The sequence below is a fragment of the Haliotis rufescens genome, unplaced genomic scaffold (genome assembly GCF_023055435.1).
Source record: "Haliotis rufescens isolate VD_foot unplaced genomic scaffold, xgHalRufe1.0.p SCAF_6, whole genome shotgun sequence".
Taxonomy (NCBI): domain Eukaryota; kingdom Metazoa; phylum Mollusca; class Gastropoda; order Lepetellida; family Haliotidae; genus Haliotis; species Haliotis rufescens.
The window spans coordinates 46,894,411-46,921,523 of record NW_025964334.1 but is presented as its reverse complement, the minus strand read 5'-3'; the positions used below and the strand labels follow the sequence as shown (position 1 = coordinate 46,921,523).

At 41.1% G+C, this 27,113-nt stretch overlaps 1 protein-coding gene and 1 long non-coding RNA gene across 2 annotated transcripts; one reads left to right on the top strand and one right to left on the bottom strand.

Moving 5' to 3' along the window:
* Positions 1 to 768: 768 nt before the first annotated feature.
* On the bottom strand, positions 769 to 13,253 carry LOC124142884. The gene is made up of 6 exons (XM_046511573.2): positions 13,083 to 13,253; positions 10,726 to 10,786; positions 4,881 to 5,078; positions 3,588 to 4,469; positions 2,895 to 3,083; positions 769 to 2,307 (listed from the first exon to the last, which is right to left on the bottom strand). The coding sequence occupies exons 2-6, from the start codon at positions 10,751 to 10,753 to the stop codon at positions 1,991 to 1,993; spliced, it is 1,614 nt and encodes a 537-aa protein (XP_046367529.2). The 5' UTR covers positions 10,754 to 10,786; positions 13,083 to 13,253; the 3' UTR covers positions 769 to 1,990.
* An 8,811-nt stretch (positions 13,254 to 22,064) lies between these two features.
* LOC124142981 lies at positions 22,065 to 25,676 on the top strand. Its single transcript, XR_006862232.2, has 3 exons — positions 22,065 to 22,220; positions 24,574 to 24,663; positions 25,412 to 25,676. It is a non-coding gene; the product is annotated as an uncharacterized LOC124142981 (long non-coding RNA).
* The last annotated feature ends 1,437 nt before the right edge of the window (positions 25,677 to 27,113 follow it).

Below are 27,113 nucleotides of genomic sequence, written 5' to 3'. Positions count from 1 at the left end.
TATCTCCAGTCTAGTATAATGGGGACCCCGGAACTCATCTTCCTGAGGCAATAGTGCCAGGCTAGTTTCTAGACTTTGATACAGGGTGGTGGACACCTTGTTAACAAAACTTCTTTTAAGAATATTTCCATGAAATATCGGGAAGATAATTTTGCCTCATGGTTTGCATAAAGAGAAAACATGTTTGCTGGGCATGCTTTGTTGTCCTGAAAAATATTTACATTTTCCTGTCAGAGAAACATATTGTCTATAACAGAGATCCCAGCAAAAATGGTTGATATATGATTAAATGGACATCCCTGAAGTTAGATTCACTGTGATTGCGACCGTACTCGTGCTCTGAATGTTTTCATTTTAGGCTTTGGGGAAGCTGGGATTTAAACATAAAAATAAATTGTCTCCGAAGTTCTTGAAAAACATCATAATGCAACGGGTGGTCAGGTAGCCTTGTGGTTAAAGCATCCGCTCGTCATGCCAAAGACCAGGGCTCGTTTCTCGACGTGGGTACAATATGTAAAGCCCATTTCTGGTGTCCCCGCCGTGATATTGCCAAAAGCAGCGTAAAATCAAAAACTCACTTACTCACTCACTCACTCTTAATGCATGAGCTGTTGAAGAAAATTAAATTGTCGGCCACAAAAGTTACATGTGCTAGGTTAGATTCGTGGAACAATGTGATATAACTACACTTACTGAGGTATAATTACAGGTCTGATACCCCGCATGGCATTATGAGGCCCATTCATACAACATGAAAATCAAATGCAGTTTTTCCGAAATCAATAAAATTTTATTGTGATTCTGAAGATGTTTTTGTTAAAAATAAATACGTGCACACGTAGGCATTGTTAACACAATTTGTCCCAATGGGAACGAATAGTGCCGACGCGACATTGAACTTGTATACACCCATTCATTCAATTCATTGACAATGTGTATATTACAATTTGGTGAGTAGGTGAAACTGTACATACAATATTGCTGAGTGCGTCGTAAAACAAGAAACATACACATGTAAATGGCATTCATTGAAAAATGTTTACACATGTTCTCTGATATTCAAAACTAACGTTCCTTCAATCACGATCGAAACGACAAGATCCTAATGCACCGCGTGAAAAATTCTAGATTACCCAGTGTATTACATTTCGTTTTGAGTCTAAAGGACCCTCGCTCCACAGCGCTCCAATCAGATTACCCCCATGGACGAGAGACGGACTACTGACAGGGAACATGAAGATGGTGAAGTCACTTCTAAAACGAAGCTATGGGTATATGGGCCAAGGGTATTTGTCATAATAGAATGGCGACACAATAACTTGAAAGTCAAGGATGGCGAAAATGATTCCTCCCAGATTTCGATTGATAGAATCGCGTCCACGCCGCGTGCGGTTCTTGCGAACCGGTCGCGTCAGGATCGGGATCGAAGGGCGCTAGGTTTGAAGTGTCAGTAAGCATGCATGGCGACCATATCGTGTACATTTGTATAAATTTGACATGTAACAAGTGATGATCAAATTACATCCCGCAATCTGCATTATTGTGGAAATGCATCTTGTTGAGTGGAGATTTGTTACATGAGATGCTCACACTTTGTAATGCCATTGCCACACGTATAGGGTCATGATAACATGGGTCCATTCTAATCGCGATGTTGTTTAGGACACGCGGCCCACCATCATCCTTACATCAGGATATTGGAAGGAGGTTCTTGTTCTATATATAACAGACCTCGAATACATATCGGTAGAACAAGGATAACTGACTCGCCATTAACGTAGTACTATAGGTTTTGTTCGATTCGATAAAGGATGCATTGTTTAATCAACGTTTTGGCATCCCATTATTTGCAACGCGTAAGACTGCCGATTAAGTTCCACATAACTGTCTGGACTAATGCTGGAAATGTTACGCGCGCTACCAGCGGAGATTGTTTTACGACAATGTGCAACATTAGGAATACGTCTAGTAGGAAGAGTGTCTGTTTTGGTCAGGCGTCTGATTCATCAAATCCGAGGTCATGAAATCCCTCTAGTATAAGGATATTGGAAGGAGGTTCTTCTTCTTCTTCATCATCATCATCGTCATCGTCTTCAGCTAGAGATTGTATTTGTTGAATGAAGTCACGTAGTTTGGTAACCATCTCAATGTTTGGCTTAGTATTGTCATAGGTTTTAGTATCCAGAGAATATGAGAGCACCCCATACGCACCAATCTTTGTCTGTACTGACTCTGATATAGATGCCTGCTTTTTGGGTTTGTGACTATACACAGGTTCCACGATGACCAAGAATACGTCTTCGCCATCTGTGGTAAAGAAAAGTGGATATTTGGTATCATGTAGAACCAGCTTCATTGAGATAATATTGCCGTTTGTACACTAGCACATATCCCATTGTGCGTTGAGAATCGAAAAAGTAATATTTTGTATGTGCGTTAACAGTGATAAGTTCCTCTATCATCTGAATTCATAAACATAGGCATCATATGTATAACTGTGCTCGATGGAACGTTGGTAACTGTTGTAACCACCAAAATGCTATGTATCTCTGTTGTGCATGATCTATTTGTACTCTCTCAAACATATGACATGTCGTTATGTAATGCATCCGTTTTGTGTTAAGCAATGATCCATCTACATCTAGTCGGCCTCTAAATACCCGAGCCTTGGCCGGGCAATCCAGTCATGGACAGAAGCGTCCAGGCCCACTCGCCATCGAGGCACAATGGCACGCTGTTACCTGTCAAACCTTTTGACCAGTTGGCTATGACAGGCATGGGTCATGTGGACCTGTTTTGCCCCAAAATTCCCCCTGGATCGTGTCTCAAGTTCAAAGAGACAAAATCAGAATTTACTATGCACGAATTACCCCTACAAGGCGTTTGTGCCTTACCTCTGCTATGTCCGAGGACAGACTTGGCATCGGCATCGGGCATTGTGTAACATGGGCTAAACACGACCAAAGGGGACACCACGGCGGCTGTTTGGCGGCGACAAGCCTTCAGCTGGAATTTGCCATGTTCTTCTATGAAATGTACGGTGTCCTGTTCTAAGGGGCTGGTGTCGTCAAAGAAATAGAACACTGAAATCATATCAAGGTACATGGTCAAATGGAAGTAGGACATATACTCATATTTTAATGACAGATCTCAGATATATATTTGTATATCTGCCAAAGGTACATTTTATTCAGGCTCTGACATTTGTTAATATCATAACAAAAGAACCTGGTTAATCAGGAGCCGTCTGTATCGAATCTTCTTAATTTATGGGTAAATTAACCCTTATGGTTCATTCAGTGCTCAATGTTTCTATTCGCGAAGGACAATTACATGTTCCTGAGTGTATTTGGAAAAATAAGACAATCATGCATGTGGCCCAAAACTCGAGCATAAATCCTCCCCACCCCGATAAACAAACGGTCGGCCCCTCAGCGCGTGCAAATAAGAGGAGAGCCAAATGGCACGGCGCTCCTAAACGCTTACCATTGTAGTGAAACCCACTTTCACGACGGACAAAGAATAATTTGGGCGAATCGGTTTCCATGTGAACTTTATAACCACTACTTCACATATCAAGGGATTACCTGGGCTACGGACGTCCTTTAGGGCAGGTGTCGGTGGAGGAAAGTTTAAGTTGGCAGGCGTCTCTGGAGGTGGTGTACTGAAAGCATCTGCAAATGGGTCTCCTGAACCTTTGTTTGATGAATTCCCTCTAAGGTCGAAAAAGTCATCAAACTTGTCCACTGCTCCAAGCACTGGTTGCGTTCCTGCTGTCTGAAACGGGTCGACCGCCTGTGTGGGTTGCGTTCCTGTATGAAACGGATCAACCACCTGGTTGGGTTGTGTTCCTGCGGTCATGAACGGATCAACCGCCTGGGTGGGTGGAATTCCTGCAGTCTGAAACGGATCAACCGCCTGGGTTGGTTGACCTGGTTGAACTACAGTTTGCTGGGCGGGGGCTGCTTGAAAAGGGTCGACTGCTGGGGCAGGCTGACTTGGTGGAGTGAGGACAATCTCTGGAATTGGTTGAGTCTGTTGGATTGATTGAACATGAGGTACAGGCCGTACATGCTGAGGTTGTTGGGATGGCTGAAAGACTTGGATTGGCTGAGCATGTTCCTGCTGAGTTGATTGAACAAACTGAATGGGACGAGGATCGTTTTGTGGCGCTGCAGTAGAGGACGTTCCATCAACTTGATCTCCACTCTGCCCAACTGGGAAATGGGTTGCCCAGGGTTTACGATCTAGAGAGTGGTTTACTACCCGCTTTATTTCGTTCACAGCCAGTCCGTTTTCATTCTTATAACCTTTGAATTTCTCTTTGCCAGAAAAAAATATTGTGCATGCGGCCCCGACTCTGTTTCTTGTGGAGGTTGAGATGGGGTCTTTCAGATGATTCAAACTGTCTTTGTTTTTAGAATGCTCAACGGCTCGTTTTATCATCACTAGAAGCACATCTCTGCCGTCTGGCAACAAGAAAGTAGTCATTGTAACGTGAAGCAGTTATTGTCACATAAAGACGATGGTGATTATTGGCACCCTCAGGTTTGCACTAAGGTGCGTTATCTTAAACCATGAGAGTGTTGTTTGAGAAGACACATATGTCATATGACAAGATCGCTGAGCATTCGATGGAATGCACTGCGATGGTATTTGAAACAGGTACTAAATCTACATTTACTTGAAAAGTAATCCAACGTTTTTCAATTTGCACATTTCCATTTTATGTTAAAATTGAGTACCCACACGAATCAATTTCAAGACTACAATATGTCTGTATGAACGATGTGGACAGTATCACCGAAGTGTTGTTCGAACCTACATGAACTCTAGTCAGACAGTGAATGTCGACATCGATTGCAGAATAGTAATAGTACCTCTAGAGCTGTCGAGAAGAGCGTTGACATCAAGGTCAGTCTTATTGACCACGGGGCAGAGAATCACCAACAGTGGCTTGGCGTACTGGACCTCACGGACTTTAATGTGACTCAAGTTGATGTTGCAGCTCTTCTCGATGAACTTGACGGCTGCCACCAGGAGCGGTCCTTCTCCCGGGTTATCATGGTACAGGAACACTTTGCAAATAAACACATGCCTGGACTTCAGAAAGGAAGCATTGTGAATTCGTAATTAAGGAAAGCAACTAATTGGTAAATATTTACACCGACTCTATAGATAGCAAACAGGGTATCCTGAAGTAGACATGGTATATTGTAGCAGACATGGTATATTGTAGCACAGTATCTTTCAGCAGACAGGGTACATTGTAGCAGACAGGGTATATTGTAGCAGACAGGGTATAATGTAGCAGACAGAGCATATTGTAGCAGACAGGGTATATTGTAGCAGACAGGGTAAACTGTAGCACAGTATCTTTCAGCAGACAGGGTATATTGTAGCAGACAGGGTATATTGCAGCAGACATGGTATATTGCAGCGGACAGGGTATATTGCAGCAGACAGGGTATATTGTAGCAGACAGGGTATATTGTAGCACGGTGCCTTTCAGCAGACAGGGAATATTGTAGCACAGTATCTTTCAGCAGACAGGGTACATTGTAGCAGACAGGGTATACTGTAGGAGACAAGGTATATTGTAGCAGACAGGGCATATTGTAGCAGACAGGGTATATTGTAGCAGACAGGGTATATTGTAGCAGACAGGGTATACTGTAGCACAGTATCTTTCAGCAGACAGGGTATATTGTAGCAGACAGGGTATATTGTAGCAGACAGGGTCTATTGTAGCACAGTATCTTTCAGCAGACAGTGTATATTGTAGCAGACTGGGTATATTGTAGCAGACGGTATACTGTAGCACAGTATCTTTCAGCAGACAGTGTATATTGTATCAGACAGGGTATACTGTAGCAGACAAAGTATATCGTGACAGGCTATATTGTAGCAGACAGGGTATACTGCAGCAGACAGAATATATTGTAGCAGACAGGGTATATTGTAGTAGGGTGATTGTAACAGACAGGGTATATTGTAGCAGACAGGGTATATTATGGCAGACTCGGTCTATTGTAGCAGACAGTGTATTGTAGCAGACAGGGTATATTGTAGCACAGTGTCTTTCAGCAGACAGGGTATATTGTAGGAGGAAAGGGTATATTGTAGCAGACAGGGTATATTGTAGCAGACAGGGTCTATTGTAGCAGACATGGTCTATTGTAGCAGACGGGGTATATTGTAGCACGGTGCCTTTCAGCAGACAGGGTATATTGTAGCAGACAGGGCATATTGTTGCAGACAGGGCCTATTGTAGCAGACAGGGTATATTGTAGCACGGTGCCTTTCAGCAGACAGGGTATATTGTAGCAGACAGGGTATATTGTATCAGACAGGGTATATTGTAGCAGACAAGGTATATCGTGACAGGGTATCTTTCAGCAGACAGTGTATATTGTAGCAGACAGGGTATATTGTAGCAGATAGGGTGTATTGTATCATACAGGATATATTGTAGCAGACAGGGAATATTGTACCATATTGGGTATATTGCAGCAGACAGGGTATATTGCAGCAGACAGGGTATATTGCAGCAGACAGGGTATATTGTAGCACGGTGCCTTCCAGCAGACAGGGAATATTGTAGAACAGTATCTTTCAGCAGACAGGGTACATTGTAGCAGACAGGGTATATTGTAGGAGACAGGGTATATTGTTGCAGACAGGGCATATTGTAGCAGACAGGGTCTATTGTAGCACAGTATCTTTCAGCAGACAGTGTATATTGTAGCAGACTGGGTACATTGTAGCAGACGGTATACTGTAGCACAGTATCTTTCAGCAGACAGTGTATATTGTATCAGACAGGGTATACTGTAGCAGACAAAGTATATCGTGACAGGCTATATTGTAGCAGACAGGGTATACTGCAGTACAGTATCTTTCAGCAGACAGAATATATTGCATCAGACAGGGTATATTGTAGCAGACAGGGTAAACTGAAGCACAGTATCTTTCAGCAGACAGAATATATTGTAGCAGACAGAATATATTGTAGCAGACAGGGTATATTGTAGTAGGGTGATTGTAACAGACAGGGTATATTGTAGCAGACAGGGTATATTATGGCAGACTCGGTCTATTGTAGCAGACAGTGTATTGTAGCAGACAGGGTATATTGTAGCACAGTGTCTTTCAGCAGACAGGGTATATTGTAGGAGGAAAGGGTATATTGTAGCAGGCAGGGTATATTGTAGCAGACAGGGTCTATTGTAGCAGACATGGTCTATTGTAGCAGACGGGGTATATTGTAGCACGGTGCCTTTCAGCAGACAGGGTATATTGTAGCAGACAGGGCATATTGTTGCAGACAGGGCCTATTGTAGCAGACAGGGTATATTGTAGCACGGTGCCTTTCAGCAGACAGGGTATATTGTAGCAGACAGGGTATATTGTAGCAGACAGGGTATATTGTAGCAGACAAGGTATATCGTGACAGGGTATCTTTCAGCAGACAGTGTATATTGTAGCAGACAGGGTATATTGTAGCAGATAGGGTGTATTGTATCATACAGGATATATTGTAGCAGACAGGGAATATTGTACCATATTGGGTATATTGCAGCAGACAGGGTATATTGCAGCAGACAGGGTATATTGCAGCAGACAGGGTATATTGTAGCACGGTGCCTTTCAGCAGACAGGGAATATTGTAGAACAGTATCTTTCGGCAGACAGGGTACATTGTAGCAGACAGGGTATATTGTAGCAGACAGGGTATATTGTTGCAGACAGGGCATATTGTAGCAGACAGGGTCTATTGTAGCACAGTATCTTTCAGCAGACAGTGTATATTGTAGCAGACTGGGTATATTGTAGCAGACGGTATACTGTAGCACAGTATCTTTCAGCAGACAGAGTATATTGTATCAGACAGGGTATACTGTAGCAGACAAAGTATATCGTGACAGGCTATATTGTAGCAGACAGGGTATACTGCAGCACAGTATCTTTCAGCAGACAGAATATATTGCATCAGACAGGGTATATTGTAGCAGACAGGGTAAACTGAAGCACAGTATCTTTCAGCAGACAGAATATATTGTAGCAGACAGGGTATATTGTACCATATTGGGTGTATTGTAGCAGACAGGGTATATTGTAGCAGTCAGTGTATATTGTACCATATTGGGTGTATTGTAGCAGACAGGGTATATTGTAGCAGTCAGTGTATATTGTAGCAGACAGGGTCTATTGTAGCACAGTATCTTTCAGCAGACAGTGTCTATTGTAGCAGACAGGGCATATTGTCGCAGACAAGGTATACTGTAGCACAGTATCTATGAGCAGACAGGATATATTGTAGCAGACATGGTCTATTGTAGCAGACAGTGTATTTTAGCAGACAGGGTATATTGTAGCACAGTATCTTTCAGGAGACAGGATATATTGTAGCAGACATGGTCTATTGTAGCAGAAAGTGTATTGTAGCAGACAGGGTATATTGTAGCATAGTATATTTCAGCAGACAGGATATATTGTAGCAGACAGGGTCTATTGTAGCAGACAGTGTATTGTAGCAGACAGAGTATATTGTAGCACAGTGTCTTCAACAGACAGTGTATATTGTAGCAGACAGGGTCTATTGTAGCAGACAGGGTATATCGTGACAGTGTATCTTTCAGCAGACAGTGTATATGGTAGCACACAGGATATATTGTAGCAGATAGGGTGCATTGTAACAGGCAGGGCATATTTATCAGGCAAGGGTATATTGTAGCATATTTGGTGTATTGTAGCAGACAGGGTACATTGTAGCAGACAGGGTGTATTCTAGCAGACAGGGTATATTGTAGCAGACAGGGTATATTGTAGCACAATGTCTTTCAGCAGACAGGTTATATTGTAGGAGTCAGGGTCTATTGTAGAAGACAGGGTACATTGTAGCACAATCTCTTTCAGCAGACAGGATATTTGTAGCAGACAGTGTATTGTAGCGGAAAGGGTATATTGTAGCACAGTGTCTTTCAGCAGACAGGGTATATTGTAGGAGGCAGGGTCTATTGTAGCAGACAGCGTCTAAGGTAGCAGTGTCTTTCAGCAGACAGAATGAATTGTAGCAGACAGGGTATATTGTAGCAGACAGGGTATATTGTAGCAGACAGAGCATATTGTAGCAGACAGGGCATATTGTAGCAGACAGGGTATATTGTAGCAGACAGGGTCTATTGTAGCAGACAGTGCATATTGTAGCAGCCAGGGCATATTGTAGCAGACAGGGTATATTGTAGCACGGTGTCTTTCAGCAGACAGAATCGATTGTAGCAGACAGGGTATAGTTTAGCACAATCTCTTTCAGCAGACAGGATATTTGTAGCAGACAGTGTATTGTAGCAGACAGGGTATATTGTAGCACAGTGTCTTTCAGCAGACAGGGTATATTGTACCAGACACTGTTTATTGCAGCAGACAGTGCATTGTAGCAGACAGGGTATATTGTAGCACGGTGTCCTTCAGCAGACAGGGTATATTATAGCAGACAGGGCATATTCTAGCAGACAGGGCATATTGTAGCACACAGGGTGTATTGTAGCAGACAGGGCATATTGTAGCAGACAATGTATATTGTAGCAGACGGAGCTTATTGTAGCAGACAGGGTATATTGTAGCAGGCATGGTCTATTGTAGCAAACGGTGTATTGTAGCAGACAGGGTATATTGTAGCACAGTATCTTTCAGCAGACAGGGTCTATTCTAGGAAGCAGGGTCTATTGTAGCAGACAGCGTCTAAGGTAGCAGTGTCTTTCAGCAGACAGAATGGATTGTAGCAGACAGGGCATATTGTAGCAGACAGGGCATATTGTAGCAGACAGGGCATATTGTAGCAGACAGGATATATTCTAGCAGACAGGGTTTTATGTAGCAGCCAGGGTATATTGTAGCAGACAGAATATATTGTAGCAGACAGGGCATATTGTAGCAGACAGGGCATATTGTAGCAGACAGGGTATATTGTAGCTGACAGAATATATTGTAGCAGACAGGGTTTTATGTAGCAGACAGGGTCTGTTGTAGCAGACAGATATTTTTGTAGCAGACAGGGCATATGGTAACAGACAGAATGTATTGTAGCAGACAGGGTATATTGTAGGAGACAGGGTATATTATAGCAGACAGGGTATATTGTAGGAGACATGTCCAAACACATCCAGTAGGATAGGTTAATTCAGTTTAGTGTTAAAAAATGTGTCGAGGTCCAAGATTTTTCAGATATTCTAAATATATATAAACTGCATTGTTCACTTTACTGAAAGTAGCAAATTCAGTCGACAATTTAGATAAAGTTGTGAGCAGGACATACACAGGTTTGTTATAGGGTGTTAGATATGTGCGCTACCAACCATGTCCATTTACGAAATATTAACATCTCCAAGACTACGTCTTTTTTTAATAAAACCAGACTTGGACTTGCAGAATCTACACTGTTTATCACAATATTAATCTGATACAACATTTAACAGAATGAATGTGGACAGTTGCAGTTATGATATTGTAAACAAAAACAACACAATAGTGAAACCTCGTTAATCCGGACCCTATTAATCACCCCCGTCAATGTTGGGTGATTAAAAAATATTGCTCCTGGGTACGCTAACATATGTGGAAAATGACTTTATGCCAAGGTTTCGTTAATCGGGACAATTTTTCGAAGGTGAACTGTGTGGGTTAGCGAGGGTCCACTGTAGATATTTTTTCATGCATACTCACCATTCCTTCTCGAAAAATTAGGATCCATGTTTAATCCCACCTAGCTTATGACTTTTTTACACTGAAATAACAAACAAAGAGTTATTTAGACGCTTACTCCGAAGCGAAAACCACAATAGCGTGAAGTATGCACAAGTTATGTCGATATCATCACCTGATAAGATACGTGACGGGATATCACAGATCTATTACAGATGATATCGGATATATATTATGCTGATGGATGGCTTGTATTTAGAGTCACATTCGTACATTCTTTAAACATCTAGCCACAAAGGGAGGTCGGGTAGCCTTGTGGTTAAAGCGTTGGCTCGTTACGCCGAAGACCCAGGTTCGATTACCGTTATGGTTATGATGCGTGAAATAATTTATGGTGGCCCGCCGCCGTGTAGAAGGTTGCAAAAAGTGGAATAAAGACACACTCACTCACCCCCTCGCCCACTGACTCACTCACCTACCCACTCACTCTCAAACACCCACCCACCCACCACACCACACTAATTCATTTACCCACCCACCCTCCAACTCACTCACTCGAGCCTATGCAGTTTGTATATGTGTGCGTGTGTGTGTGTGTGTGTGTGTGTGTGTGTCTGTGTGTCTGTGTGTGTGTGTGTCTGTCTGTCTGTGTGTGTGTGTGTCTGTCTGTCTGTCTGGTTCTATATGTTGCGTTATATCATAAGTCCATGTCATACTACCCATGACCCGTGAAGATCCGGGGTCTTCAGCAACCCTTGCTTGTCGTAAAAGGCGACTATGACAGTCGTAAGAGGCGACTAGAGGGATCGGGTGGTCAGGTTGATGCATGTCATCGTATCCGAATTGCGTGGATCGATGTCAAACTAATACCCAGATGTTCTGTGCGTCATCAGGAACTGTCAGTACAACCCTATGACGCAGAGCTTGATTAGGCACTGACTCACTTCGTCTGTCTGTCTAAATATAGATAAGGTAACAATCTACTTTCACTTCACTTTCTATTTCAGTACTTTTTCTGATCACTTCGCATCTATTGGATGTCTAGAGAACCATGTCGAGTTGGTAGATGACCGCTATACGTCTGTATGTTGAATGATAGATATGCGTCTGTATGTTGAATGATAGATATGCGTCTGTCTGTTGAATGATAGATATGCGTCTGTCTGTTGAATGATAGATATACGTCTGTCTGTTGAATGATAGATATGCGTCTGTCTGTTGAATGATAGATATACGTCTGTCTGTTGAATGATAGATATGCGTCTGTATGTTGAATGATAGATATGCGTCTGTCTGTTGAATGATAGATATGCGTCTGTCTGTTGAATGATAGATATGCGTCTGTCTGTTGAATGATAGATATGCGTCTGTCTGTTGAATGATAGATATGCGTCTGTCTGTTGAATGATAAATATGCGTCTGTCTGTTGAATGATAGATATAGTCTGTCTGTTGAATGATAAATATGCGTCTGTCTGTTGAATGATAGATATGCGTCTGTCTATTGAATGATAGATATGCGTCTGTCTGTTGAATGATATATATGCGTCTGTCTGTTTAATGATAGATATGCGTCTGTCTGTTGAATGATAGATATGCGTCGGTCTATTGAATGATAGATATGCGTCTGTCTGTTGAATGATAGATATACGTCTGTCTGTTGAATGATAGATATGCGTCTGACTGTTGAATGATAGATATACGTCTGTCTGTTGGTGATGGATATATGTCTGTCGGTCGACAAGAGACGTACGATTGTTTTGTCTTTTAACAATTTAGTAAATATAATAATATATTGGGTTGTTTATTTAACGGAACATCGTACTAATCTTAACGCTATGTAACAACACATGCGACGCGAAGTAGACAATGCCTTGTACTTTGACCTTAGCTTGTGAAGTTAACAGACATGCAGTGAACAAGCCGCATACACGCTAAAACACATGCGTCGTCACAGTCATCGGGTGGGGTCCGACAATGCACAACACAATGAGTTTCTGTCTATGTCAATGTTTCACACAAGATATTATGTACCTTTTCAAGATCTTATCAACATTTTTTTTTACCTCTATATCAGCATTTCGTTCCAAAATGTTCAAATTGTTTGCATATTAAAGTAGTAATTTAAATTTAAAATATTTTTCAAGTATGATCTTTTTTACAACTATAATCAATAATAAGAAAACAGTTATGTGTAGATGTGTAATCACTGACTTTTAAGGGGAATTGTAGTGAATAAAACGCAGAATTATTTGTAATATTTCAAACATAATCAAAACATAAATAAGCACATCGATCATAGCTGAAATAAACACGGGCGTCCAGCAACACGTGAAAAGTACAGATAATTAAACACATAAATTCTGATATATTACCAACCTGATAAAATTAGTTAAATCGACAGTCCACCATTCGTCCCATTGCAGGCATATCCTAAGAAAGGCACATTTTCCTGATTAGGGGGCGTTTCACGAGCTGGGTGAAGGTCACGTGATAACGATGTCTGTATCATATTTACCCTGGCGAGATCATCACAGTTCGTGACGAAGGGAGATATAGTTTCGTGCTCGGCTGTGTGGTGATAGCGACTTAAACCTGTTAGACTTACTAATAGGCGCAGATTCAATTTCATAGCTTTGAAGGAGTGTCTAAATAGTCTGTAGTGCAGTGTATATCATCACACTACTCTAACCCATATGTTTCGTTCATAAATGAAAATGACAAAGAGTTATGTTTTTTTCAATCTGAAGTTTTCACGCTATACGACTTTTTCAGTGGTCCTGACGTCGGTCACATGCCTTTCGAAACTGATTTTCATGAGCGGAAGAACCGCAAAGATCCGGGTTTGAACTGGTCTTCAGCAACCCATGCTAGCCGTGAGAGGCGACTAACGGGATCTGATACTCAGGATCGATGACTTGGTTGATGTGTGTCATCGTATCCCAATTGCGTAGATCGATGCTCATGATGTCAACCACTGGATTTTCTGGTCCAGAATCGATTATTTATTTACGCACCGTCTTCATATAGTTGGAATATTGCGGCGTTAACCAACCAACAACAAACAAACCCTGTACAGTCTGTTAAATGTCCTAGCCAAGGATTCATCCTAAACAGCAAACTTCACACTGTAGTTGTCGAGTCAACAGCATTCTGCCACTCAAACAATTACTCAACCAACCACTCACCTGACAAGTGACTTAAAAACGCATCCAACCACTTTTTCCGCCTCGCTCACACGAACATTCAAGTCAGTTACTTTTAAAACCTATCACTCAGCCAATCAGAAACTAAATCACGAAACTGACAAGTTAAACTAATCAACCGTTCACTCGACCACTTACGCAACCACTAAATCAATCACTCAATCAACTACTCATCCTACAATTCAACCACTAATCAATCACTCAAACAACCACTCATCCAACAATTCAACCACTAATCAATCACTCAAACAACCACTCATCCAACAATTCAACCACCAAACAATCACGCAATCAACCACTCATTCAACAATTCTCAATAACTCAAACACTTATCAAACCACTAAATCAATCACTCAAATAACCACTCATTTAATCAATCATTCAGTCATTCATCCAATCATTCAACCACTGACACAACCACTTACCAATTTGGTGAATCCACCGAGCACAAGTACGGTCCTCACAGACTGAGGACCATAATCCAGGCAAACTCGCAATCAGCAGATGCTGACGTGACGAAGGGGCACAACTCTGCATTGTATTTTGTCGCCTCAGACTACTGGGTCAGTCATGTGCCACTTAAAACGCAGATTGTTTATTATTAAGAACTGAAACATAAGTTAGGACTGCCTGGAGAGACGTAGTCGTTTCGAATATGTTTACCCAGCAACTGAGCCTTGAACCATTGCTCGGGCAATAGCCAGTTGCATCAGCGAATTGCGTCAACCACGTTCCAGATATACGTTTGTATTTCCAATGCAGTAATGCGGCCAGCACGTTTGAGTCAGATAATGTGCCCAGTGAAACTCCTAGTGGTGTGCGACCGCTGGTCTAGTGGTAAAGGGTCTGCCCGTAGAGTGGAAGGTTCGGGGTTCGATCCCAGGCAGCGTCATACCAAAAGACGTTAATAGATGGAATTTGTTGTTACCCTGCCTGGTGCTCGGCATTAAGGACATAAACAAGAACTGGTCGGCTCGGAGTCAGTATACTCGGATTGAGTGAGGTATTCATGTTAAAGGGCGGCATGATATCTCAGTGGGCTAGCACTATAAAATCGGCATTAATCCGGACTAGTACACACACACACACACACACACACACACACACACACACACACACACGTCGCTATGTAAGTGTTATAATCTTACTATACTATAAAGTCCATTTCTGGTGCCAACTGCCGTGATATTGCTGGAATATTGCTGAAAGCGGCATAACACCCTACTCACTCACTCACTCATGTATGTGATCTTAAAACAACAGTGATGCAGAGCTTCAAAAGCAGCATGATTATAGGTATGAGTATACTTATGATGTAAGGGATGTTCGGAGCAGAGTAAACAAATCGACACAGTCCATTTACTGTGGACCATACTGTTTGTTTGTCTGATTGTTGTTTAACGCCGCACTCGGCAAAATATTACAGCTATATGACAGCGGTCTGTAAATGATTGAGTCTGGACCAGACAACCAAGTGATTGACATCATGAGCATCACGCAATTGGGATACGATGGGATACGATGACATGCATCAAACCAAGTCAGCGAGCCTGACCACCCGATCCTGTAGTCGCCTTTTACGGCAAGCGTGGGTTGCTGAAGACCTATTCTACTCTGGATCTTCACGGATGGAGATCTTCACTGGACTCTTCAGTCTATTAATGATACTAGACCCTCATATAACCTGCAATTTGCAGTGGGGTAAGTGTATAGGTTTGGAACCTAACAAGAAAAATAATTTGCATGATACGAAGCAGTTAAAATCCAGGCCTCGTCAAATGTTGCTAATTTTAGCTAAACAACCAGAAACAAAAGGGATCACACACTCGCAATATTCGAGATTCATTATGCCCAGCCGGGGAAGGTGAGAAATTTAAAACTCAAAAAGTTCTGAAACTGATCTTGAAAAAACAGAAAGTCCCAACGTGAGCGTACCACCTGACCTTATGGATCGGGTGGTCAGGTTCGGTGACTTGGTTGATTGTGGATAGTTACACATAATATCAATCACTGGTTTATCTGACCCAGACTCGATTATGTATAGGTTGTCTTCATGTAGTTGAGCAACAAACAAACACAAAGACATGACATAAGATCAGGAGTGGTGTGTCGAGAAGCGCTGATTGTTCCGTTATTGTCGTTAATCGTAGTATTGGTAGTAGAATTATATATTTCATGAATTAAACCATTTTCTGCATAGGCACATGCGACATGTCTTACTGTGAACCTCATTGGTCTGTTTCCTATGGAATACTGTAAGGGACATTCTCGCGATCTCGCATTCTCGCGATCTCGACCTTTGGAAACGAGGTAAATATGCCCAAAACACGAGAATGCGAGATCGCGAGAACGCGAGATTTGGCCAAAATCTCGCGTTCTCGCGATCTCGCATTCTCGTGTTTTGGGCATATTTACCTCGTTTCCAAAGGTCGAGATCGCGAGAATGCGAGATCGCGAGAATGTCCCTTACAGTATTCCATAGTTTCCTGATCAACAGAAACGACATAATGTACAGCTCGTCCATCTGCTGTTTTGTATCATAGCCACATCTACGCAGAGCTGTCGTCCAGAGAAGCGTGCATAAAATACTATCTAACAAACTAATACAGATTGAAAGCGTGTCTCGATTCAAATGAGTTGTACTCGGGTACTTGTGTTTAGGTACCAACCTAGGTCACTTGTCTAGTTATAAAACTAACCCTGATATAACCATGTTATTATAAACTAGAACAGTAATGAGTGTATCCATTCGTTGTACAAGCCCATGTCCCGATGGTAAAACAATGACAAATTACAATACCTCCAGTTGATATCGTAAACTTGTTATACAGCTGATATGGTAGTTTAAATACACGTCATAAAGTTACTACATACACTAAAAGGGTATTGAAATACAAATGAGAGTTTACACAATGTAATCTGATTGGTTGAAACACGCTGCAAATTGGAATTCAAAGCCCGGTACTATTTTAAACTTGTCGCCCCTTTTTATCGGGTTTTATTTAAGTATAATTGTATTCTCAGTTAGTGTTTTTCGGTGACGCATGCACTTTGCGTTCATTCTGTGTATGCTGGTTGCTGAGCACGTCTAGAGCAATGGAGTAACCGTAATCATTTCGCATTTACAATGTCCATTAATCAAATGATTTCAGTACTTTCAAAATGTACGACTGTCGGGGGCGGTTCCAAATCATATTTACAGGCTTCCTAACACCCGCAAACCATGGAAACACGTAATTCTGGTCTCCTAAATATAAACACCACTTGTATCGCCATAGCGTACAATGATAGCATGGAAAGACAAATTTCCAATAAGGCCTTATGACAGTAAACGGTGATCCGCATGAACTTTTATTGGTCTAGCAAGAACCTATATGTCTGAATAATAGACACTGCAAACACTACGGAGTCTACATTATTTTGGTGTATTGATAGCCTGACTCGAGTCTACTTACAAAGACATAACCCGAAAACATAACACCTCAGTTCAAAGGAAATTATATCTTCTATAGACGTCGGAAATTGTATAACTTCTTATACTGCTTTTGTACTCGAGCTTTGATTTGTTCACACGAGATATACATATACTGTGTTTGTTACTTTTTTATATATCCTTGGCTACACACTGGCGGCTTTCATCTCTTGCTATATAAGTACAAGTAACAACACAACTAGCTGATATCCTATGACACTTGTAACAATGACGGTTTCTTTAAGAGAAGTGAGTGTACATGTTAGGTGATGAGCAAACTCCGGGTCAAAGACTTGGGCAGTAATACCCTAGCTGCAGGGGACCAGGCCTGACGAGTCGCGGCAGGTGGATGTAGGTCGGTGGCAGAATTGATGTTTGGATGGAAGATGTTACTATAGCATGTGGAGGTCCATTTTGCATCAGCCTACTAACCCAAGCTGAATCTTTTATTGAAAACACGTCGTATTATACCTCTATCTGAATAGTTTAGAGAATACAGTGACCTAATCACACGTCTGGTGCTACCGTTAGTTGAATAGTTTACAGAATAACGTGACCTTATCACACGTCTGGTGCTACCGTTAGCTGAATAGTTTACAGAATACCGTGACCTAATCACACGTCTGATGCTACCGTTAGCTGAATAGTTTACAGAATACCGTGACCTTATCACACGTCTGATGCTACCGTTAGCTGAATATGTTACAGAATACCGTGATCTACTCCAACAACTACTGCAGCCCAGATGAATACCGTGATCTACTCCTACATCTACTATGGTATAGATGAATACCGTGATCTACTCAAACATCTACTGCAGCCTAGATGAACCCGTGATCTACTCCAACATCTACTGCAGCTTAGGTGAATCAGTGATCTACCCCAACATCTGCTGCAGTCTAGATGAATACCGTAATCTACCCCAACATCTACTGCAGCCTAGATGAATACCGTAATCTACTCAAACATCTTCTGCAGCCCAGATGAATACCGTGATCTACTCCAACATCTACTGCAGCAAAGATGCATACCGTGATCTACTCCAACATCTACTGCAGCCAAGATGAATACCGTGATCTACTCCAACATCTGCTGCAGTCTAGATGAATACCGTGATCTACTCAAACATCTACTGCAGCCTAGATGAATACCGTGATCTACTCCAACATCTGCTGCAGTCTAGATGAATACCGTGATCTACTCAAACATCTACTGCAGCCTAGATGAATACCGTGATCTACTCCAACATCTGCTGCAGTCTAGATGAACCCGTGATCTACTCCAACATCTACTGCAGTCTAGATGAACCCGTGATCTACTCCAACATCTACTGCAGCCAAGATGAATACCGTGATCTACTCCAACATCTACTGCAGCCTAGATGAACCCGTGATCTACTCCAACATCTACTGCACTCTAGATGAATACCGTAATCTACCCCAACATCTACTGCAGCCTAGATGAATACCGTAATCTACTCCAACATCTACTGCAGCCAAGATGAATACCGTGATCTACTCCAACATCTACTGCAGTCTAGATGAATACCGTGATCTACTCCAACATCTACTGCAGCCAAGATGAATACCGTGATCTACACCAACATCTACTGCAGCCAAGATGAATACCGTGATCTACTCCAACATCTACTCCAGCCTAGATGAACCCGTGATCTACTCCAACATCTACTGCAGTCTAGATGAATACCGTGATCTACTCCAACATCTACTGCAGTCTAGATGAATACCGTGATCTACTCCAACATTTGCTGCAGCCTAGATGAATACCGTGATCTACTCCAACATCTACTGCAGCCTAGATGAATACCGTGATGTTCTGTTATTCTGCGATGCCTTTGCCTGCCAAAGAAAGAATATTTGCCACATATGGTAAATGCATGATTAAGTAAATCACAAAGGAATGTAAAGTTTTCTTCACTCAAATGATGTAAATACTGGCCCTCTTTATCAATCACATTTTCAAAAAATAATGCAAGCCTTGTGAATTTATGTTGATGTTCTGTCAGTCACGTGACTGCATTTGTCCATTTAATTGTACTCTGGGCCACAAGGCCGAAATACTGAATAAACACGGCTGTATATCTGTCAACAATAGGTTCCCTTAACGAAACATATTCCTCACATTGGTCCCCTCATATCACACTAATCTCAACCTATATCTCACATTGGTTCCCTTAACGAAACATATTCCTCACATTGGTCCCCTCATATCACAACTAATCTCAACTTATATCTCACATTGGTTCCCTTAACGAAACATATTCCTCACATTGGCCCCCTTAACTCAACCTGTCTCACGTTGGTCTCGTTATCTCAATCTATGTCTCACCACCGATCTCCTTATCTCAACCGTGTCTCACACTGCTACCGTCAACTCACCCTAAGTCTCACATTAGATCCTTTATCTCAATCTATATCGCACATTGAAGCCTTATCTGAACATATATCTCACGCAGGTCCCATTAACCCAACCTGCGTCGCACACTGACCCCCCTCATGTAACACATGTCTGATATCGGTCCCCTTATCTCAATTCACGTCTCACACTAATCCCTAAACTCTAACTGTGTCTCACACTGATCTTCTTATCTCAACATGTGTCTCACACTTACCTCCTTATCGCAGCCCAATGTGTCCCAATAACTGGCATGTGTCTTATATTGGTTCCCAACCTATGTCGCACACTTATCATCTCAACTCAACCTGTCTCACACTTATCGCCTTAACTCAACGTGTGCCTTAAACTGTTTACCTTGACCCTGCCTAAATCTCACTTTTTCACAAATGTTTGTGACGGATGCCACTGGTGGTCGACATACATTACCTTTTCGCGAACACCTGGTGTCATCACTATTTGATTTAGAAACACGTGCTTATGATATAGTCGGAATAAGTTCTTATGAATATGGAAAGGCTTTTTGTCGCATTCTTTCATTAACATCAGTTGAAGGGCCTGAAGGTTATTCCTGTTCCTGTTATTCCCACTTATTTGACCCATCGACCCGTTGTATTGCTTTTTTATTATAAATCTGAAACTGTGTTTAAATATAATATTTATTGATTATTCATTGGTCTTGTTTGGTCATTTACTGATTTAACAATTCAGTTCTCTCCGACAACCTGGGTACTACTCGCGTGAAATGCTCACGAAGCACGAAAAGAACGCTGTTTCAATACAAGGCTTCTCCGATAATAATTCTTGCCGCCTAGCTCTATTAATTGCACAGTTTCTTATGGTACACTTCATTATGGCGTGGCCCTATCTGCGACCACTTGAACAAGCACTCAAGATGTACGAGGGAACACTATGACTGGGTAGTTTATTAGGGGATTACAGTGCAACACAGTGGTAAGTTTCACATTATGTCGCCTGAGTTGAGGCAGGGTTTGTTGACGAAAAAACGTTACGAGTGTTTATGTGCGACGCTGACAACACGTTCAAGCTTGTAGCTCAAATGTAATAATTCCTGTTCTAAGTGTCTATTTTTTCCAGGCAATGTACTTTGTGAACAACAAACACCCCATCATGAAACGTGGTGCTATGAACACACCATGAGGTTGCGTTCTTGTGCATGCGTCCCTTAACTGTTGAGTTACAATGTATAATTATTTGTAACCCAGAAAAACATCCAAGCATGTTTTCGTGAAAATATTAAAATACTTTCTCGGTCGTTCTGCCTTTGACGAACATGTATGCCTTGAAACGCCATTCCCTAAGAATACACTTTGTCCTGACTAACCATACGTTTCTAGGAACAAGAATCATTTGTGACTGTAATTTCAATTTATTAAGTTACAACGTTGATTTTATTCCTAAAACAGATAAAGAAAATAAAGTTCGAGTTGGTGGTGATAGTTGTGGTCGCTTCATTGTTTGTGTCCGCATACCCCGACAATGTGGATGTCTGGTGATCTCATGCACCGTGGATGTAGCTGGAGCAGACCCTGACACAAGCCTGAACAAATTGATAAGGGACTGGTCATTTCTTATAGGGTGTGTGGGGGTAGGGGGGTGGTCTAAGGACTGTATCATATTTTGTTGTACCCCTCCCCCATTTTATGTAACATTTTTTCATGGCCCATCTTTTTTGTATTGGAAAAAAGGGGAACTGTGTTATTTGTTCATAACCCAAAAGGTCTTTCCCTTTGTCTTTTTTCTCATTTCCCATCTTAATCACACACTCACACGCACCCACGTACGCACGCGGCCACCCGAGCACACAAATACACACACACACACAACAATCTCATTAAAATCATATCGTAATTCCCGCTATCGCTAAACAAAGATCTGAAGACATCCCATTACACACACACACACACACACACACACACACACACACACACACACACACACACACACACACACACACACACACACACACACACACACACACACACACACACACACTATAGTAAAACACAAGTCAGTCCCTAGCCGTTCTGTTGGTTGAATTGATATCCCATGTCATGCCTTCCGTCACATTGTTTCTTTAAACCATGACATCTGTGCCTTCAGTTTATGTAACATTACTGACACGTATTTCAGCCAGAAAAAAACACTTACCAGTATCATTGTACACGTACAATACTAATATTACACCACTAAGGCGGAACACTGACAACGACTCTTGGGGACTATGTAAATATATCGCACTAAAATAATGACTCTTCACGGCAAACAATACGGCGCTGTGGTCACATGGCTTGACAACAGACTACTATAAATGTGTGTTAGCCTGGGTGCTGTTTCATCCCCTCGCCGTTTAGCCGAAGAACTTCAACATGAAAGTGGTGTTGCTCGCTTGTCTTCTACTGGGTGAGTTTATTCACTTACATAGTGATGCAGCAATGCACAATCCGTGGTTGAATATCATATATGCAACATTTTAAAACTAGGTTTTTTTCAGTGTGTTTCAGTACAAACTACAGTATAGAAACAATAACACGAGGTAAAAAGTGCAGTTAATGTACAATTAGAATAACACTAATTAAGGACGTAAAGATGGGGTATATGTCATGTATTTAGCACATAATGATAAGGTTTCAGTGTTAGAAGTTTGTAGTAAATGCCTAAATGAGAGAATATTCATTTTTTTCAATTAGTGTTGCAAAAATTTGAGTGTCTTAAATTAATATAAACTGGGCATACTAACATAAATATTACTCATCTTCGATTTTTTTTTACAAAAAGGCCAAAATCGGAGGTTTCTAGCAATACCCTCCCGCCTAACTATATTTTTAATTATTTGTAAATTCTCCAATTCTTAATAATGTAAATTATCTTGTTGGTCTTTTGATTTGATTTTGTATCCAGTAATGATCCATGGGGACTTGATATAGTGATGGAGGCGGTGACATGCAGCCACCCTCGGTGATACTGTTGGATACTGTTAGGCAGCTGTGCAAATCGCAGACACTCCTCCAAGTAGTGTTTTAGCTCCATCAACCATACCATTCAGCATTACTAAGTAGATCATTAATGTGGACCAAAATTGTGGTGTGGCAGATATGATCCATTGTGATCCATTTATACCTTCAAAAGTTCTGTACAATATTGGCGTCAAATATTGAAAAAGTACAAAGAGAAGTAATGGCTGTAACAGTTGGGCATCTAGGATTAAGCATGCATGACAGGTCTATTGTTTCGGATTTGTTTGGCAAGAACAGACAGAAGAAGAAGTTTATTCAGGAATGAAGGCCACATGGCCCAGAGTTCATTTACAGGAATAATATATACTATGCACATGCACAAATTTTCTTACAACAAACGTTCATCTTATTTTACATTTGTATTTACATAGGTAAATGTCTTTTTAAATATATGGACAGGTTTTTCATAATACAATCATTTCTGGTAGATAGAAGAATTTTGGGACAGATGGTTGCACATGGTAGCATTTTGGAATTAAATTTTCTCTACTACTTTTAAAAAAAGCGCAAATTTACAAAAAATGGTATTCATTTTCTATTTCATAGCGGTTACATTTCATACATAAACTAAACGATGACGCTGTGGTTGTATTAAATCGAGTTTTCTGTACATTTAGATTATGGCTTAAACAACGGAATTTACATAAAGCTCTAAAAGATCTCTTTCACATGCTAAAGTAGACAGATATTTTTCTGGTTCGAGTAATGATTTATAAGATGAATAAACCTCAAGGAAAGAAGAATTTGTGATTTTGTAAAGCCAGTTTTGGAATTCTACATCTTTACATCGTTGTTTGAATATAACCATGAAGCATTTCATATCGCCGCAATCCTGAGACAACCACACATATGAAAACCCAGTTTGAAATAATTATTGTCTTATATAAGAAACCCAGTTAGTTGGACCATTTTCGTCAAATGCTTTTAACATATGGTAACAGGAATACGGATATCTAGTTTCATGTAATCTAAGAAGTCGACACCAGTACTTGATACAACGACTGTAATAGTGTAAACACAATGATGTTCTTCACAGCACTTCTAGAATTGCATTTGTCGATGTTCTTTTACCAACGGAAAAAACATTTTTTAAGAAATTACTCTGAACCTTTTCAATGCCTTTTCTATAGGTACATCCCCAAATTTCTGAGCCATATAAAAGAACAGGAGCAATCTTTGAATCAAATATTTTATTGTTTGGCAAGAACAGATGGTCAAAATGAAATATTATTTTTCATTACTTTTTAGGTAGATTTAAAGTTTCGCATCAAGAAGATGGGTATCCTACATTATTAAATGATATGAACACATTAGGGTTCTCCTTGTACCATATACCCTCATTGTGAGCCTTTACAACTGGTTCACATAAAATAGCAATAGAAATTGGCAGGTATTTTGGAGAAGTTAGAAATGAGAGATTATGTACCATCTGAAACTACAATATATAGAAGATGAATATCACTACTTACTCATTTGTAACAAATATCGAGTATTGCGACGTTTGTATGTTCCTTTAAATCTTTGTAAATATCCAACAATCCACAATTTTTAAACTTAAAAACAATATTTTAAAAAATCTGGTTTTGCAGCTGAAGCTGAAACAATATCTAATCTCGTGGCAATATCTCAGGTGACCCTTAGGGTTAGCGAGGTCACACTAAGATCTAACGGAACAGTGATAGATGAATGTGCTCGTTTGGTAGTCCAACGTTGACACACAAAGTACATCCGTGTTGCAGCAATTGTGTGCCATTCGATGGTGTCAGCAACAAGTACATCATCATCCACAGGCCCCACCAGCACCAACACAACCACAGCCGGAAATGGTGGTGAGTTTATCTTGTGCGAATATTTGAAAGTCTTCACTCCTCATGTATCTCTACTGGAGGATGAAACTGAGATTGTTTTATTCGCCTATCTCTCTTTATCTCGGTGTAACGGACGTTACAGATATTCATTGATGTGATAAATCCTGGTATGATACTGTCCCTGGAACGGAGGGGTAGACAAGTGGTTAACGCGTTGGTCGCCTAAAAAATATGGTTCGATTCCCCACATGGGCACAATATGCCACCGAACCCCTGAAGATCCGGGTAGAGAATAGTTCTCCAGCAACCCATGCTTGCGTAAGAGGCGGCTGTGCTGGTCGTTAGAGTTGATTAACGGGGTCGGGTGGTCAGGCTTGCTGACTTGGTTGATGCACGTCATCGTGTCACAGTCGCATGATGTCAATCACTGGATTGTCTGGTCCAGACTCGATTATTTACAGACCGCAGTGATTTAGCTGGAATATTGCTGATGGCGGCGTTAAACAACAAATCACCAAACAATGTGTTTCCGTCTTATCAGGCACATACATACCATACTGTTGACATTTGTCTATCCTCGTGCACTATTAATTTGCAATTTATAAACGTAATTGTTCTGTAATATGTTCGGGATACATTATAGATATTCTTTTTCCATTCTTTCCGTATATTTTAAAAACATATACAGGAACATTGTTTTTTTATCGAGAATGTAAAACAAGTGATGTTGTTTGATGGTATCAACGTCAGACTCAATGAACTGTTTCAGGTAGTGAGACAACGGTGTCACTGATTTTCATGGTGACTTCCGTTCTCTTGGCCATGAGGTAGCGTGAGCACTTCGATGATCGACCACGACCCCTGACCTTCTGCTGACGCCTGACCTCCGACTTCCGCTAACTTCTCCCCTCTGCTGACGCCTTTGTCACCGCCGTGACAACAGTGGTGCTTCCATGACGTGGGAAAGCCGTGACCACTGATAGCACCCTGTCGTTATTTTACCAAACGATTAAAGTTTTCTTTTCTTAAAAACAGTGACTGTCTTTTTTGTTATGCATTGGCGCTGAAATTCTGAGAGAGCGAGAGCGAGAGAGAGAGAGAGAGCGATAAAGCGAGAGAGAGAGCGAGAGCGAGAGACCAGAGCGAGAGACCAGAGCTTAGCCATAAGTAGTATGGCACTGTCAACAACAGAACACTTTAAGATGTGACATACAGATATTGAAGGTGTTACAAAATGGAGTCAACTAAGGGGGAAAAGAATACAAATGCACACATATGTTTGTAAGATTTACTTCAAGCGATCACAAAAAGGTAGGAAATTGCAACGTTTTTCACAGTACATGGAAGATTTTACGGTAGGCAAGGATATACAATATACTAGTCCGGAGTTTGACATGTGTGCGTGCGTGCGAGAAATGTTTATTTTTGTTTTTTTGGCTTGTTTTTGTGTATTGTTTAACGCCGCACTCAGCAATATCCACGGACGACCCTTATGCAAAGTTTTAAAGTCACACAGAGACTCGCTTTCGCATACATGAAAGCCTGAACATATAATCAAGGAAGCATGCACGCACACGCACACACGCACGCACGCACACACACACACACACACACACATGCACGCAAACACATACACACTCACACATATACACATACATGTGTGTGTGTGTGTCTTTGGTTAAAATAATATCAGGAAAATTCTTTTGAAGATTACGATTAATTACAGAGATTCTAGGCTAGGACATTTCTACTAAAGAAATAAAAAAAAATTAAAAATTAAATCATAAAAAAGGTGTCGATACCGACGAGTATGTAAGGGGTTTTATTACCCACGAGGGCAAACATATCGGGGTTCATAAAAATCACATGTGCCTCTGGGGTCATATCACGTCACGAGACAACAGTGTATTGTTTCCGTCATCCGGACGACATTGTTGACGTCATTCGAATCTTATGGTGACATGAGGTCGGAGTGACATCGCACGAGAAACGGCGTCATAGCTAAAGATGTTTGACGTCATTCGACAAAATATGGTTTCGCTGCTGTTGCGATTTGCTGTCCTTTCAGGTAAACACTAACATTCGTCTCTGTATGTAGACATCTTCTTCGGTAATAAATAGAACATTATATTCGTGATCAAGTCATATTCTGTTTACGACACTCGTGCCTTAATTCAGGTATTTAGACACTTGTGTCGTAAACATATACTCAACAACAAAAGTTCCTGTGACACCAATATTTTAGTGTGTTTTTCAAACAAGTAAAGTTTGGTTTTCAATATTGTAGTACATGTATGGAATCAAGTCACAAACACGTAACTGCCACAGAAAAGCATGCATTCCTTGCAAAAGTTGACTTTTATGCAAGCCCCATGCATTTCACTACCCAAGAATGGGTATAAAAACATGTGCGTTAACGGAATTCCATATGCATTGTTTAGCATCGTGCTGACAACAACCACTCAGAAAAA